General features: G+C 39.1%; 1 protein-coding gene across 6 annotated transcripts in view; it reads left to right on the plus strand.

Moving 5' to 3' along the window:
* Window positions 1–16,822, plus strand: part of SSH2 (slingshot protein phosphatase 2) — a 250,320-nt gene that overhangs the window by 171,662 nt on the left and 61,836 nt on the right. For all 6 annotated transcript variants that reach the window (XM_058560186.1, XM_058560180.1, XM_058560182.1 and 3 more), the window contains one exon: window positions 14,279–14,382. In XM_058560186.1, coding sequence (XP_058416169.1) covers window positions 14,279–14,382 — 104 coding nt within the window. The remainder of the gene's footprint in view (window positions 1–14,278; window positions 14,383–16,822) is intronic.

Below are 16,822 nucleotides of genomic sequence, written 5' to 3' on the forward strand. Positions count from 1 at the left end.
TTTTTCCTCATTCTGGCATCATCTTTTGGTTTTTGGTCTTGAGTTACCAAGTGGGCATTGCAGGTTATCAGCACTTTGTCAGTGAGTCCTTGTTTTTATTTTCCTTTCTTAGACCCAGGTATTCTAGTTATTAGACTATGGCTGAGATCCAACCTTTATTTTTAAAAGTCAGACATATATGTGTGTAGTATTTCTAAATTTCTTAACGTTTAAAAACTGCTGTTTTACATTACATTGACTTTCAAGACATGTTACTGTGGTCACCCTGGGGCAGCCTCATTTAGAAAAAACATGTATACAAAGTAGAAATATTGATTTGTTGCATTAAATATATTTATTAAAATTTTAAGGTAAGCATGTAAAAATATAATATATACTCTTTGCCCTAATAGATGAGAAGAAAGGAAATATACAAGAAAAAAGCAAAGAAAATAGAAAACACCGATTAGTCCATATATCAGTATTCATAGTAAATATAAATAAACCTATCAATTCATACAGCCAAAAAGATAAAAAGAACATCTACACTCTTGCCCTTTGCGTGTTGCAAGCCTTAGCTCTCTCAATACCTGACTGATCTTGTTGGTAGCAGTGCTTCACCTGTAACTGGTTGTCCACCTTATCAGAGCTGTCTGTACGTCTCACCTTCTGTCGTCTTTCTAATGGTGAATATGAATAAGGCCACATCCATGTCTCTCATTTTTCTTCCTTTCTTGTTTGACAAAAAAGAAGAACGAAATGGACCATGTCTCCTTGTTCCAGTAGAATGGTTAGATGTTGAAAATCTTCAGCCACCTTCCTTTTAGAAATACTATGGTCCCCCGTGCTTAGATGTTTTTAAAGAGTGGACCTCTGTGGTGTGTAGGGTCCCCTGATGACTACGGAAGTCTGCAGGACTTACAAGCCGCCTTGCTAGCTGTCTATTGCCATGTGAGAAAATGAAAGACCCTCCTGAGGATTGCAGCTTTCCTTCCAATCATTGCACAAAAATTTTGCCTTTGGCAGTTAAAATCATTTCCTTTTGTTCCTTATGTTTTCCTATGTCCTGAGATGCCATTTGGGATAGTTTATAGGACCTAGCTCAACTAGTACCTAAAAACAATCTAGGCAGCAGGTGTGGGATTATACTGCTGTGTCTGTTCCTACACTGGAGCAAATAAGTGATGTTTTATTTCCTCCAACACATTTAAAACACATATGAAATTTAAATTACTCTTGGATCATTTTGATTTTAATATTTCCCTCTTTTTCCAAATTCTAACTAAAATGTTTGGAATTCTCATTGCTTCACATTGCACTCTAGAGTATTGCAAAATACTACTGTGTGATCTCTTTGTCCCTAGCTGTCTGATTTCTTGTGAATACTATCTGGAAAATAGGGAAGAAAGTGCTATGGGTCATTGCTTCTTCATAAATTTATCTTAAAAATGTGCATTTAGTGGATTTGAAAAATAAGTGAACTATTAAACATTAGATCAGGCATCAAGAAAGCTCAATAAATTAAATTCGCACAGAACCAGTGGAGTAAATTTATCATCTGTATTGGTGTTGCTATTCTGTAATGATTCTGTAAGGGGAAAGAGAGTAGGAAGCAAGAAACAATGGATTGGTTAAAAGCTGTGAGCTAATTGAGGCCTGCAACTGCCACTAGCTTTTTCTTTTCTCTTTTTTTTTTTTTGACAACTCCTTAAATTGTCCTTTGAACTTTGCCGTTTGCTATTTTTTTTCTCTTCTCATCCTCTTCCTCCTCCTCCTTCATCACCATTATTACTATGTTATAAAAGTTAACTGCTTTTATAAGTGTCAGAGCCTAAACACTGACAACAGCATACCTCCTGGATTTCATTATGCATTAGTACAGGGCCAAGAGGATCTGTAACATACATTAAAACAGTTACAAAATTAAGGATTTGCCCAAGGGCTTTAAAAAATCAGACAGTGTGGTGATAGTAAAGAAAACCAGGCAGTAGGTTTAAAAGAGATTCAACATACTTTGCCATGCCTTTCTCTATTCCCCTTGGTTTGTTATTTAAGAATTAGTATCTTTGAAGCATTTTTAAGAGTGCCTGTTGGCAAATTATTTCATTTTCTTAGCCTAGTAAAGTAGAGAACAACTGTAGAAAAAACGGTTTGATAAGGAAAATTGATAGACTAGTGTTTTACAGACTACATTGAATTTTTGTGGCCAGTGAATTTTGAGAATTACTTCTAAGGCTGCAGTAAGGTTGCACTGAAGTGACTCAATTAAAAAAAACAAAAGAAAAAACCTTGGTTTTGTGATATTTGAGAACTCTCTCTTAGAACCCTATTGGTACCCTAGCAGGTGGACTACAATGGGACTGCATTGTACAGAACCAGGTGAAGAACTCAGACTGCTAAAGAAACCATGGAACAGAGTTTCAAAAAAAAACTTGGAAATAAGCCTGAATTTTGCTCTGCTCTGTCATACTGATTGTGTAATTGGTAAGCTTAGGCAAGTTTACTCTCAAACCTTTGTTTCCTCATCTATGAAATGGAAAGAATGACTTCTGTCCATAGAATTGTGTGAGATAGTTGATTGTAAAGCATCAGGCATCATGCCTCACACGGGGTGGGTACTCAATAAATGATAATTACAATGCCCTCTTTAAGTTTATTTCATTGTGCTCAGAGCCATCACCTAACCACTTCCACCATCATCACACAACTCGCAGAAAGAATATTTTGATGGACATGCCATTATATCAGATTACAGATTTTCACTAATAAAAGTTTATGAAACAATAGCAAAGTTGTTGCCATTATTATCAACAAACAGTAGCTATCCAGTAGACAGCTGATTGCATGGATCTGGGGCTCTGGTGATAGATCTGAGCTAGAGAACCATTGTGGGAGTTGTGGCAGCCAGCCTCCATGATGGTTCCCAATAATTCTTGCCTCTCAGTATTCACATCCCTGTGTAGTCCCCTCCTACGTTAAATAGGGCTGACCTATATAACTAACAGGGTGTTGCAGAAGTTATGGTGTGTAACTTCGAACATTAAGTCATAAAAGAATGCACTTCTATGTTGTACTCTGGGGAAAGACAGCTGTCATGTCATAAGGACAGTCAAGTAGACCGATGGAGAAATTCATTTGGCAGAGAACTGAGGCCTCCTATCAATAGCCATGCGAGGATGCCGTCTTGGAAGCAGATCTTCCAGCCCTAGTCAAGGCTTCAGATGACTGCGTCCTCATAAGAGACCCTGAGCCAGAACCACCCAGCTAAGCTGCTCCTGAATCCCAACCCACAGAAACTGTGTGAGATAATAAATGTTTTTTGTTGTTTTAGGCTTCTAATTTTTAGGGTAATTTGTTATGTATCAATAGATAACTAATCAGGAGTCATCAGTATATAGGATAATGTGGCCGTGAGTGTGGATAAAGGCATCTAGAAGAATATACAGAGACCAAGAAGAGGAACGATGAGGAAATCATAGAAGACGATATATTTAAGAGGTTGGCAAAAGAAGAGCTCACAAATGAGAATGTGAAGGAAGAGTCAGAAACAAAGAAGGAATACTAAGAAAGTAAGACTAGTAAGAAGGTAGAAGGTTGTCAGCAATATCAAATGGTCAAGAAAGATTAGGACTGAAAATGTCTATTGGATTTGACAAACAGAAAAAAATCCCAGTTGCAGTGCAGTGGAAGGTGAATTACTGATGAGGAAGTGGAGACATTGAGACTTATACCACTTGTCCTTCCCACTCTCTTTGATCTCATCTTCTTCCACACATGGTTGGCTCACTACACTTCAGTGCCATTGACCTCCTTGCTATTTCCCAAACCAGCCAAGCATACTTCTGCCTCAGAGCCTTTGCATTTGCTACTCTCTCTACCTTTAACATTCTTTTCCCAAACAACCACATGGCTCCATCCCTTCCTGCAGATCTCTGCTCAGATGTCACCTTATCAGACAGACTTTTCCTGACCATACCTTACAACACAAATATACACAGTAGCACTCCCTGTTACTCTACTCTGTTTTTCTCCGTAGCACTTACCACCATATGATATCTAAAGGGGCAGCCGCTGCTCAGCTCTAGCCAGTTGTTGCTAGGTGTGAATGTGAACATATGTGTTCAGATTTTCTAATCTTTCAAGAAAAACTGGAAATTCCGATTTTCAAGTACAGTTAGTTGTAAATGAATTTCAAAGCACTGTGAAGGTCAGTGTCTGGTTTAAGAGTAGTGGATAGGGTAGGGTAACTAGCAAAGGATACTGAACTGGGATGCTCAGAGAGGTACCAAGTGGACTCAGTATCTTAGAAGCCAAGTTGGGGAGAGTCTAGAAAAGGAGAAAATGATTTGCTAGTGCACATCAAGACCCCAGGTGCTAAATGAAGAGCAGAAATTGGTGTTAAGCTAAGACTGAAGGATCTTTGTCCTTTGGATCTATCACTTGGATCTATCACTTGTCCTTTGGATCTATTCTTGGGAGAAATCATACTAGCTAGCCTCCATTTTCTTGATGTCGTAGGAGACCAGGTTAACTGTGGAAAATTGAAGGAAGTAGGAGCTGCAGTGGGACTTGAGGAGAGTGGGGAGGGTTTGGAACAGCAAGGGAAAGGAATAGGAGGTGCGGAGCTGTCTGGAGGTGTTAAGTGCCCACCTGAGTCAACTCTGTGTTGTTGCTGTCATCTCTGACATCTTTGTCACTGAGACCAGGAATGTGCCGTGGCATCCAGAGGTATGCTTTCATCATCTCCTTCAGCGATGGGCTGCTTTTCTTTCATTTATTCAATATATATTTATTGAACATCCACTTAGTGTCAGGCACTGTGCTAGACATTGGAGAGATAACATTAGACAAAGTAGTTGTTCCCGTTCAAGGAGCTTGCTGCTCAGACAGATAATAATAAATAACTCATCAAATAATCCTATTATTTTAAGATGTGGTAAGTATTATGAAGAGAACTCAGAAACAAAACAGATTGTAGGGAAACCAGTTAGGAAATAGAAGATGGGACGAGGTTGGTTAGGGAAGAAAGAAAAGCCAAAAAAGGTTGATGGCTTGGAAAAATTGAAGAATCAAAGGATTAGGAGTCTCCCTCAGATTGAAGAGAGTAAACACATGAGAGTCACAAGAGAGAGGGGATATTGTAGTCAGCAAGTGAGAGTTTGGTTTCTGAAATCAAGTCCATCAAGATCCAGTGCCTTCCAAAGGGACTCTGGGACTTAAAATTCTAAATGGAATTCTTTGGAGGTGAAGGTCTTTGAAGATCAGGAGGATGAGAAGTTTTGGGGCAAAGCTGTTGGATATTCATCTGTGTGAACAATGGAATCTCTTAAGATTGTAGTAAGAATCAGAGTGAAAGGAGAGAAGATTGAGCAAGATAAAGGGTAAAGAGAAGATAGTGACAAGGATGTCAGAAGGTGACAGCAACGAAGTATAGAAGATGGCCGGAGCCTCACGAGAGACTTTGCATAAGGGTGAAAGAGAAATGGTCTGAAAGCAGGGTTTGACATTTTGGCCAAGTACTTAAAAGTCCAACTTGCATTCCTTCTGCAGGTGTGTTTTAAATACCTGGAAAGCCATTTGTTGTATCATGAAAATGAAATTATTTTTCAAATGCTGAACAATTTTTCTGAGTTAATCTGTTGTTTTGTCTATTCCCACCAGCTACAGTCATGTGCTGCGTAATGACATTTCGGTCAATGACGGATCACGTATATGACAGTGGTCCGGTAAGATTAGTACTATATAGCCTAGGTGTGTAGTAGGCCAGACCATCTAGGTTTGTGTAAGCATGCTCTATGATGTTCACACAATGATGAAATTGTTTAATGATGCACTTCTCGGAACATGTCCCCGTCGTTATGCAGCACATGACTGTATTTTAAGTTTGGTGCTACATAATGTTGGTCATTTCTTTTGGTAACCAATATATCCAGCATTTTAAATACTGAGAAAGAACTGTTTGGGTCATTTATTTTTTGGTCCAGATAGCTTTTAAGCTTTACCTTTTGGAAAGAGAAGTATTTAAGTCTCGGGTTTAGGGCCACAGCTTTGTTAATTCAGCCTATAAAGGAAATGGGTTCCTTTGAGCTGAGGCAGTTTCTCCTCTCCTTAGAGTAAGACCTTCTTGAAAACAAGACTCCCCACCACTATTGGTCACCAAGAGGACTAGCGTCAGTTGTGTTGGGAAGTTGCCTGAGACCAGTTCCTTCCATGAGTGCCCAGTTTTTGTTTGTTTTTTTGTGGAGGGGTGTATGGGGTATTTGGAGATGGCTGCTGGAGACAATACTGAGGCTGAGGCTTGCTAGGGTGACTGCAAAGGGACAGAGACTAAAAGGCAGCAACAGTGTCCTGAGAACGTCTGGTCTCAGAGTCTTAGCTCAACTCAGAAGTGTTTTGGAGTCAGGCTGCTCAGTGTAAGTCCAGGTGTGGTGGCTCCCTGGAGGAATGGGAGAGTGTGTGTTTCTTCTCAAAGGTATCCAGAAATTAAAATGATTTTACATCTGTGCTGGTCTCACAAAATGTGCTGAATTAGGCCCACCTGCTACCAGTTGGAGCCCTGGCCTAGACCCTTACTGAGGGCCCTCTGGCTCTGACCTTTCATTATTTGGTAGTACTCTTAAAGCCCAAACCAAAAGCTAAACACTTTAAATCCCTGAAAGGAGGTCACGTGGATGTGTGACCAGATAGCATCTAGAAAGAGATACTATTGCTCTCAGAGAAGACTGAAGAGGAACCAAGGACTGGGCAGGCATCCACCTCTTTTCCCATGTAAGCTTTCTTGCCTTCCTATATAGGCCCCGCGTTCTTCCTTTTTGTTTTCAGCATCTAGTTTTTGATTTTTTTTTAAAGCAATGTTTAATATCCAACAAACTCATGAAAGGGAAAAAGAAAAAGAAGAAATTTTAAGAAACAGCATGAAAGTATTTGCCACATGGGAATATGTCTAAATCTTTCCCCACTCAGATCTGAACTTTGTCTTCAGGATGCTGTGAAAAATAGAACAAATATCAGACCAGGCTTTGCAGTGAAATCCTGCCTTTGTTCTCTTTAAATGAACTGACCAGATGTGTTTTTAACTGCTGGTTGCTTCAAATTATTAGGTCAGCAATATGTCCTGTTGTAGTAACATCTAACTCAGGATAAAAGGTTCAAGTGCCGCCCTGGATGTCAGATGACATGGGGCTTAGTCTAGGCTCCACTACTAACTAGCTGTGTGACTTGGAGCAAGTCATTAAATTCTCTGAACTTCAGTTGATATTTCAGATTCTCTGTTGTAAGCTCAGAAATGGATTTTAACTATCTTAAGCAAAATATTTGTTAGAAGGATGTCAGAGCTCACCTAATGGATGGGAGGTGAGAAGACCAAATTTAAAGAACAGGCAGGAGCCAAGGGCATTCAAGGAAGGCCAGGGACTGATGTATACCTTGCCACTCTCCTTACAGTCAATATAACCATCCCCCACTGTCCCTACTCCCTTCGGTCACTTGCGTAAGATTCACGGGAGAGTTTCCAGCTGGCCAGGCCTAAACCACATGCCAGCTTCTTGCAAGGCCCCTTGCAGTTCCAGAGTTGGAGGCCATCAAGACCATGCACATTTCGGGGGATTCCCCAAAAGGTGACTAGGATGAGATTAGGAAGGAGAGATCTGTTGCTGGACAGCCAAAAACAGCAATTGTCAGCTTAGATGTGCCCCAGTCTATAGAAATTGGAAGATTGAATTGTATGGCAAATTGTATGGTAAAATTATTGATCCTAGATTATGTTTCTATCTAAACATTTCTAAGATGTACATGTTTGAGGCAAAAATGGAATAGTTATAAGATCTCATTAGTAAATGAAATATTTCAAAATGAACAAAACAAAAGGAATTTTCTGGGGTTTTCCCCCTTATAGACCTTGATGGTCTATAAGGAGAAGACCAGGGAGATTAGTCCTGATGGAATTTGTCCTTCAGCCTTGAACAAACAGACCTTTTTTTTTTTTTCTCCCTTCTTCTTAGATCGTAAAAAAGAAAGGGGAAAAATAGCTGCATCTGAGTGGTTGTGCTGGGCATTGTGCAACAGAGTTTAAATGGAAGATTATCTGGAACTAAAATGGCCTGATGGTTGTAGTTAATGAGTGAGAACTGGAGTCCTAAGCGCTTCTCTACTTTGCCAATAATTGGTCTACTAATGTACTCCAGCTTCTGCTTATCTGCTGATAAGGAGAGAAATAATCCTGCTGCCTGCATTCGTAGGCATGTGTCTGGGAGTTTATGCCGTGGGGGAAAGGATTCCAGGTATCAGTTACCATATTGTCACTTCAACGGATAACCGTGTATGGTGGGGATAGAGGTGGGACTGGGGAGTGTTTAACTGCAGAGAACAGTACATACAATATTTAGCTTTGGATTTTCTCCTGTTGTAATGTAAGTTCCCTTCGGATTACAGAATCAGGCTTTTCTTGCTACATGGAAATGTCTTTTTTATTTTCATAGCCATGTTTCATACATTAAGGCACAATGACTTTTTCCTTCCTGGTTTTTGGATTTAGCCACACTTTTTCAGTAGGCACTAGTATTGATAGCTCTGTAGTCCTTTGGCCTCTAGTCTCATATTTGAAGCTTTTTATTGTGAAATTCCCTTTCTATGTGGTACGGTCACTCTAAGTGGGGACATGAACTCCTTTCCACCTAATGGGATTGACAGAAGCTTCCCTAGTGCCTTGAATCTGAAAATTAAACAACTAGATAAGCGGAGAAAGCTTATCAGGGAAGGGAGAATGTTAGGAGGGTGGAATGTATTTGGAAGTTTCTCCTAGATGTGAATATTCTTCAAGACAAAAATATAACAGTGCAGATTATGTGTTTTTGAATTTTACATAAATGCCAGCCAACTCACCTTGTGCAGTTATATCGTGGGCAATCAATATTTCACAAAAATTAACCTATAAATTTTGGCTTCAGGCAGAAATACCAAACAGACCTCAAGAGTTTGGCATTACAAACATTATAAACATGAAAATCTGCTTCCTTCATTTCATGTTGAAATAAAAGAATTAACCCACTTTCTGAAACTTGATTTCCCATGGTAAAGGATCAATTTCTTCTTGTGTGTTGCATGTAAAACAGAAGAATGCCTATCCAACTGACATTCAGCAGTTTGGCCAGGTGTGTTGTTGCTTTATTTTGCTTCCTTGGCCTTCCTCCTGGTCATGGGTGATCAACTTGGCCACATTCCTCAAAGATTTTTCCAACCTCAGTACAGTTAAGTATTTTCTCCCCTTAGTTGACCTCTTCCTCTACACTTTGCCTGAGAAGACACTGCCAGTTAACAAATTTCATGCTTTAGGAAGTGATTTTGATTGGGAGGGATTAGCACAGAGTGCTTCCCCAAATTTATTTAAAGCAGAATACTCTTTCCTCCATTTTTGAGACTGAAATGCTGCTGTCTTTCCCAACAGAAGTTGCAGTTCTTTTCTCTACTGTCCAGCACATCTGGATTCATCTCTCAGCCAGATGTTCTCAGTCCCCTCAGTATAGTCTTTCTGTTCATGGCCTTGATAGGGGGAACAAAAAAGAAATGAGAAGAGTTGAGATCTCTATGGATTTCAGTCCTTTTCTCTCACTTCTGTACTCTACTTTTAAATTCTATTCAGTTGAAAAGCTCTGTAGCGAAGACATTGTATTTAATCTTCCATAAACTATATTGTAAAACTAGAACAGCATAGTAGAGAGTGATTCAGAGCGTGAACTTTCAGACCTTGGTTTGAATCTTTGCTCTGAGGATTACTAGCTATATGATCTTTGGCAAATAACTTAGGATCTGAGTCTCTTACATGTAAACTTGGGATGAAAAATAGTACTTACTTCATAGGATTATTGTGAAGATAAAATGAAATAATGTAAAGTGCTTTGCTCAGTGCCTAGCATACAGTAGGCATCTAGTCAAGTTAGCTATTATTAGTTCATTTCATATATCTAATTAGGGATGACTTTCCCTTTGTTGAGCAAGTGATCTATGACAAGGGAGGAATAGATGTTCTTCAGTTGTATTTGATAAAGACTGGAGAACTTCACTGTCATTCTGTTAGAAGGATGATCCTATAAGTGCCATTTTCTTGTCAAGCAGCTAATTACTCTCCATCTTTAGATCAAGAGAGAATGTTATTCTCTTTATCTTGTGTTTTCTTCCTTAATATAGTTCTTAAGTCCTTTTCGGTTTGTGTTTAACTTAGGCATCTGTAATCACATACAGATGGCTCCATAGAATTTACTGAAGAAGTCCTGTTTCTGGGCCTCTCTCTGGGCTCTAGAAAACTGGCCAATTCAGAAAACATGTAAAAGTTTTCACCCACCTTTCTAAATTTTTAATTCGAGACCAACTTTATGTTGATTGAATCTTCAGGTGGCTATTTCAGAGAGACTAATATTTACATTTAAATGACTCTCTTGCTATTCTAGCAAGATATACTAAGCTTTTACCTTACACTGAAGTACTTGTGATTAAATTTACATATTTTTCTTCATATGCAAATAAAACATTTAATTCTCAACTTGAATTTGATCCACCTAAACTCTGGTGGTTGTGAATTTTAGTTTTTCACTTCCATGTCACTGTGCTGCAATTCCATCTTTGATAGCATTTATAAAGCTTTGACTTTTTTTCAAAGATGATAAGAGATTTTTGTAATCAGTCACACTTTAATTCCTGGTCCCCTTGTGACCAACAGTATATGCCACTTTTGTGATAACTGGGGAGTCATAATCTGGGCCACAGAATAAAGAGGATTGATTGTACCATCCAGAGAGAGTCTGCCATGACTCTCTAGGAGCCTATACTGCACCTAGTATGGCAGTCTCCCGGCCCAGGTGGATCTGCTGTGCATTTTGTTCTGTTAGAAAAGTCTATTGAGGGCCGGCCCTGTGGCTTAGTGGTTAAGTGCGCGCGCTCCGCTGCTGGCAGCCCGGGTTCGGATCCCAGGCATGCACCGACCCACCGCTTCTCCGGCCATGCTGAGGCCGTGTCCCACATACAGCAACTAGAAGGATGTGCAGCTATGACATACAACCTACTGGGGCTTTGGGGGAAAAAATAAATAAATAAGATTATAAAAAAAAAAAAGAAAAGTCTATTGAGATTTGTGTAAATGATTCAAATAGAAAGGCATCTTTTCCTTTATACCATATGTGAGTTTGACTCCTTGTTTTTCTTTTATAATCAGGAATTTTCCAGGTAGCTTTGAGTTAACCAAGGGCCCTTGTCCCCCACCCCACCCCTCCCCTTGTGAAAGCACTACATACATTTTAAAGAACTTAGATATGTGTTAAAGCATAAGCAACAAATGTATCTAAGAGCAATATTACAGAACTCCAAAAACGAGGAAGTTAGTTCTTAAAGTAGTGTTTGTCAGAGAGAAACTACCTCTGTCTCACAAAAGGAATGACTGAAATATGCTTGGCTAAGTATGTCCACAAACATACTTCTATTGTAGATGTAGAGACCACTTTGTTTACTGGGAACCAAAGTGCCCACAGCTGTAACTTTGGCTGGGGACAGGTAGAATATTTAGCCGTAATTTATTTTAAAAATATTTTCATCTAGTAAAGCAGACAGTTGCTGTGTTGGCAGAAGTGTGAATTTCATTTCCTGTCTGTGGTGTACCCCACTCATCCTGTCACTCAGACATTTTGTCTTAGGTTGTTCCCGTAATGTAAGTGAAACAGAGTGACCCACAGCAGGGTAACATGTGCACACCACGAATGTAACAAGAGACAAGACTTATGCAACAGACCACAGGAGTGCAATGCTTTATTTAAAGATGAAAACAAAACAAAATAAAGGCAGCCCCTCCCAGCCAACATGCAAATGTTTAAAGTGGTGTCTGTGGTTTCTTATGTTTGTCTTTAGTAGACATGTTCCAATCTATTTGGCAAGTTACTGCAAAGGTTTACCAGCTTCATGCCACTTGATTAAAGCAGAAAAATGAGTCAAAGACTGACAACGTTATAGAGGTGTTTTAATTTCATTTGCCAATTAATTTATCGTCACTTATTTGTATTTTACTGTCCACTAATATGCCACATATATTGAGTTCTGTAACAACTATTTTTTGCATGTGAGATTACAGAATTTCTATTTTCAATTTCTATTTTACAGTTCCTGCTGCAGTGATGGGACAGATATAACAGTGTGGGAAAAAACTCTGGGATGAATCCATTCATCCATCAGATATCTGTTGAGCACCTAATACGTGCTTGGCACTATTTTCAGTGTTGAGGATACAGTGCTGAGCAAAATAAAATCCTTGCTCTTCATGGAGCTTATAGTCTGTTATAGGGAGACAACCACAATCAGATATACAAGTGAATAAATATAATTTTAGTGTATGATAAATATACAGAAGGAAACTAAACAGAACAACAGGATAGAGTATGATTGGGATGGGGGCAGAGGTGATGATACTGGAGCTGTGACTTAAATAGTGACAGACCAGGAGGAAAATGTCCCAAGTATCCCAAGTAGAAAACAAAAAGCACAAAGAAGGGGCCTGAAATAAAGAAGAAAGAAAAAGAAGGCCAGTGCAACTAGATCATAGTGAACAAAAAAGGAGAGATGGTACAAGATCGGAGAAGGAACTTATTATCAGATGTTACAGGGCCTTGAAATCCAAGCTAAAGACTTCAGCTTTTGTTTATAAGTACAAAGGGAAGCCATTGGGGGGTTTTAAGCAGAGAAGTGACTTTTATGACATATATATCTGTAGATTTATATAGATTTATATGTGTGTAGATATATATATCTATATACTTTAAATCACTCTTGTTGCTTTTTGGTAAGTGGATAGTAGCGGTGCAGAAGTGGTTGCAGACAGACCAGTTAAGCTTTTTGCTGATATAATGTCTAGGATTAGTTTTACTTCAGGGACAAGGAGAAGAGAGTAAGGGTATAGAAGGAACAAGAATGGCCATGAATTAAAGCTGAAATGTATGAGAACATGGGGGGTTTGTTGTATTATCGCCTCTACTTTTGTATGTTTGAAATTTTCTATAATAAAGAGCTTTAAAAAAAAACCTTTTTAACAGTGGTCTAAGTGAAAAATGATGGTGCCGTGGACCACTGTAATGAAGATAAGTGGGCAGAGTCAAGATATATTTGAAAGTAAAGCTAATAGGTCTTGCTGATGGGGTGGATATATATTGTTAGAGAGAAACAGAGAAACCAAGGATGACTATTATATATTTGGCCCAAACAACTGGGGTGGATGAGGCTAGGGATTAGGTTTGCAGGGGACTTGAGATTAGTTTTGGCAATCTGAATTTGAGGTACCAATTAGATTTCCAAGTGGAAATGTTGAGCAGGCAGTGTAATTTACCATACACTAGCTAACCCTGAATAGCATACTTACAGGCAAACTTAGAACCCTCCATCATGTGTTTCTAAACTTTGCCATTAGTGATTTAAAAGTTCTATCGTTTTCAGATTCTCTGGGTAACATTGAAAGGCTTAGTCTGTTGATGTGAAATAATTTAGATATATTTTCTGTTTTCTGTGGATATCTACTAGTAATTGTATTTTGAATAGCCTCTATCCTGAGCAGTAATTTTCCATGTCTGTTGAGCTATCATTCACATGAAGGGCAAACTCCATGGGTTAAACACACTTTCTGTGCACTACACCTTTTCAATGCATGTGGGAATGCAAATTGGTGAAAGTAAAATTTTGAGTAACACTTTAGCATAGAGTGTGTTTATTTTAAACATAAATCTTTTTTTGCAAACTTTGGATCTATTAGTAACTAAGTATTGTAACATTTCACCTCTGATTAGGACACCATTGAAACAACGTTATTGATAACCATAGATCTAATAGTATTAACTAATATTTATTAAGGAAACCACTCTAAGAAGCTGTATTCTTATTGACTCCTCACAACAACCTCATTTATTATCCCTGTTTTACAGATGAGGAAATTTAGGCCCCCAAAAATTCACTCAAGTGAGAAATAGCAGAGCCAGATTCAAACCCAGGCAGTCTGGTTCCAGAGCCTTACCCTTTTTGTTTGTTTGTTTCCAGAGCCTTCACTCTTAACTGCTACCATGTAATGTATATAGAATACTGTAAGTTTTGTATCAGAATAATTGTCAAGAGTAGACAGGACTGTGTGAGTAACCAGTCGCTTTTGATTTTATTTTTACTTCATCCCATGAAGTTGGGACTTTGGAAGAGAGAAGAGAGAATAATCCCCAAATGGGTCTCCATCTTACTCTATGATTTCCTTCCTTAAATAATTTATTTCCTTTTGACTTTTTCCTTGTAGCATCAGCGAGAGCTTTCTAACTGTCAAAGGTGCTGCCCTTTTTCTACCACGAGGAAATGGCTCGTCCACACCAAGAATCAGCCACAGACGCAACAAGCATGCAGGTAAAGCTCCACATACACCATTCCTTTCTTGGTTTCTTTGCCTTTTGTTTTGTTCTGACAGGCTAACTATTTCATCTCCATTTCTCCAACAGTTCTTAATAGTGAAAGAAAGCATTGTACTATGCCATAATCACTTTTCTTTCACTCTCACAGACCATTTTTCTCTCACTTAGCAGAATGCCTTATACACATAGTAGATGTTCAATAAATTTTTGTTGGAAAAATAATACGGTACAAAAATACTCTAATGAAGTCTTGTGTGACTTCTCAATTAAGGTTTTGGTAGCTAAAAAAATGTTCAGCTGTTCCCTTAGATCTTATGCAAAATCATTTCAACTAACCAAAGATTGCATTTCTTTTTTCTGTCTACTCTCTAGTGACTTTGTGAGGAGAATGATATTGTATATTACAAAGAAAATAAAGTAAACTCAGTGTCACTGTTGTGGTAACAAGACTTGTGATAACACATAGTGGAATACCAGTTCTTAAATGTCAGTCTGCTTCTTGATTGTGTTCGTACTAAAAAGACTGGAAATGTAACTCAGAGGACTTTTATAGAAACAAGGAGTCATCAAATAAATGTTCACCTAGGAATGAGTATAAGACTCTGATTTTGAAATAACCTGCCAATATTCTGCACCCATTTCCAATGTGAATTTTTCCCCACACGTACAAGCAATTCTCAGACACCAGCTGGGTGTCCTACAATTCACCTCAATTCTGACACTACCTACCTAGAGATAGCGTCAGATCCCACAGGTTAAGGACTCAGTCGTACAAGACTGCTCCTGCCCCCATGTCAGATGCCGGTCACAAGTTCAGGTTGTCTATAGATTGGAGGTTCCAGTGACCCCCTTCTTGGGTTTGATAATTTGCTAGAGCAGCTCACAGAACTCAGAGAAATATTTTATTTACTAGATTACTGGCTTATTATAAAAGGATACAACTCAGGAACAGCCAGATGGAAGAGTTGCTTAGGGCAAGGTATGTGGGAAGGGGTGCCGTGCTTCTATGCCCTCTTGAAATGTGCCACTCTCCCCAAGCCTCCATGTCTTCACCAACCCAGAATCTCTCCAAACCCAGTCCTTTTGGGTTTTTATGGAGGCTTCATTACATAGGCATGATTGACTAAATTATTGGCCATTGGTGATCAATTCAGCCCCTTTCCCCTCCCCGGAGGTCGGGTTGGGGTGGAACTGAAAATTCCAGCCTCCTAATCACATGGTTGGTTCCCCCTGGCAACCAGCCCCCATCCTTAGGTGCTTTCTAAATGTCTTGTCATTAACATAACAAGAGACATCTTTACTGCTCTTCTCACTTAAGAAATTCCAAGGGTTTTGGGAGTTCTGTGCCAGGAACAGGATGAAGACCAAATATATATTTCTTATTATGAATCACAATAGTGGGTGTGAACCCACTATCAGTTATATATGCATTTATATTTCCATATGTTGGATTTCTATAAAGTCAGGTGTACCTGTGGTGATGAGGTTGAGAAAGAATCATAGAAAGTGTGTCTAGGGAAAGAGGTCTCTAGGTATGCATATCCACAGTTTAGGAAGATAATCAGCCTTATGACTCTTTTCTAACAGCGAGCTTTATTTGTATCATTTTGGGGAAAAGTAAAAGTCAACATGAGGCCAATAATTGGAGAAATCCTGATCAATGCTGTGCAAAGAACGGTTGCTTGTTGTCATAATTGTGCCATTTTGATGATGTGTTACCTCCAGGAGTGGAAGAAATTGGAATTACTAGGAAGAGAACAAAGAAGACTGCAAATCTTGAGTGTGTAGGCCAGAGGTGAAAGCCAGATACTGGATCCCATTGAGCCAGCAGTTGAGTTTAGCTCCAGTCCAGATAATCTCAGCTATTTTAGTGGCTGCCCTACTTCTTGTTTGGGCCTTCATTTAGTTGCAAACATAGCAGCTCAGAATTATAATCCATCTCATTGGACAGTATTATCCTCCTACCAAAACTCTCCAGCCATGGAAAATTCTTGGAGAGAAAAAAACTCTTTTGAATATTAGCTTTGGGTTACACTTTCTAAAACCTTCCTCTTCAATGCCCAGCACCGGAGAGGAAGGGGACACTTAACCCCAAAATTTGAATGCACAGTTGAAGTAGACCTGCTAAGCTTTGTATTTCTCTTTTGTGTGAATATTTATCACTTACAGTAAAAAGAAGACACAGTATGGGTTTAAATCCAGCTTGTCTGACTTAGATGTTAGGCAGATTGCTCTGTGGCATGTAAGTATGTGGGGTCAGTGGCTTTTAAAGTTCCTGACCCTGGTTGGCCTTTTCCTTTGGTCAAACCTCCACACTCAGCTGCCACCCAGGTTTCTACTTGACCTTGTCCACTTAGCTTCCCCTATATTGAAAAGAAAAGCAGATTTAACACAAACTAAATGAGCTTGATTTGTGATCCAGACCAGAACAGATG

This window comes from Diceros bicornis, chromosome 18 (assembly GCF_020826845.1).
Source record: "Diceros bicornis minor isolate mBicDic1 chromosome 18, mDicBic1.mat.cur, whole genome shotgun sequence".
NCBI classification, from domain to species: domain Eukaryota; kingdom Metazoa; phylum Chordata; class Mammalia; order Perissodactyla; family Rhinocerotidae; genus Diceros; species Diceros bicornis.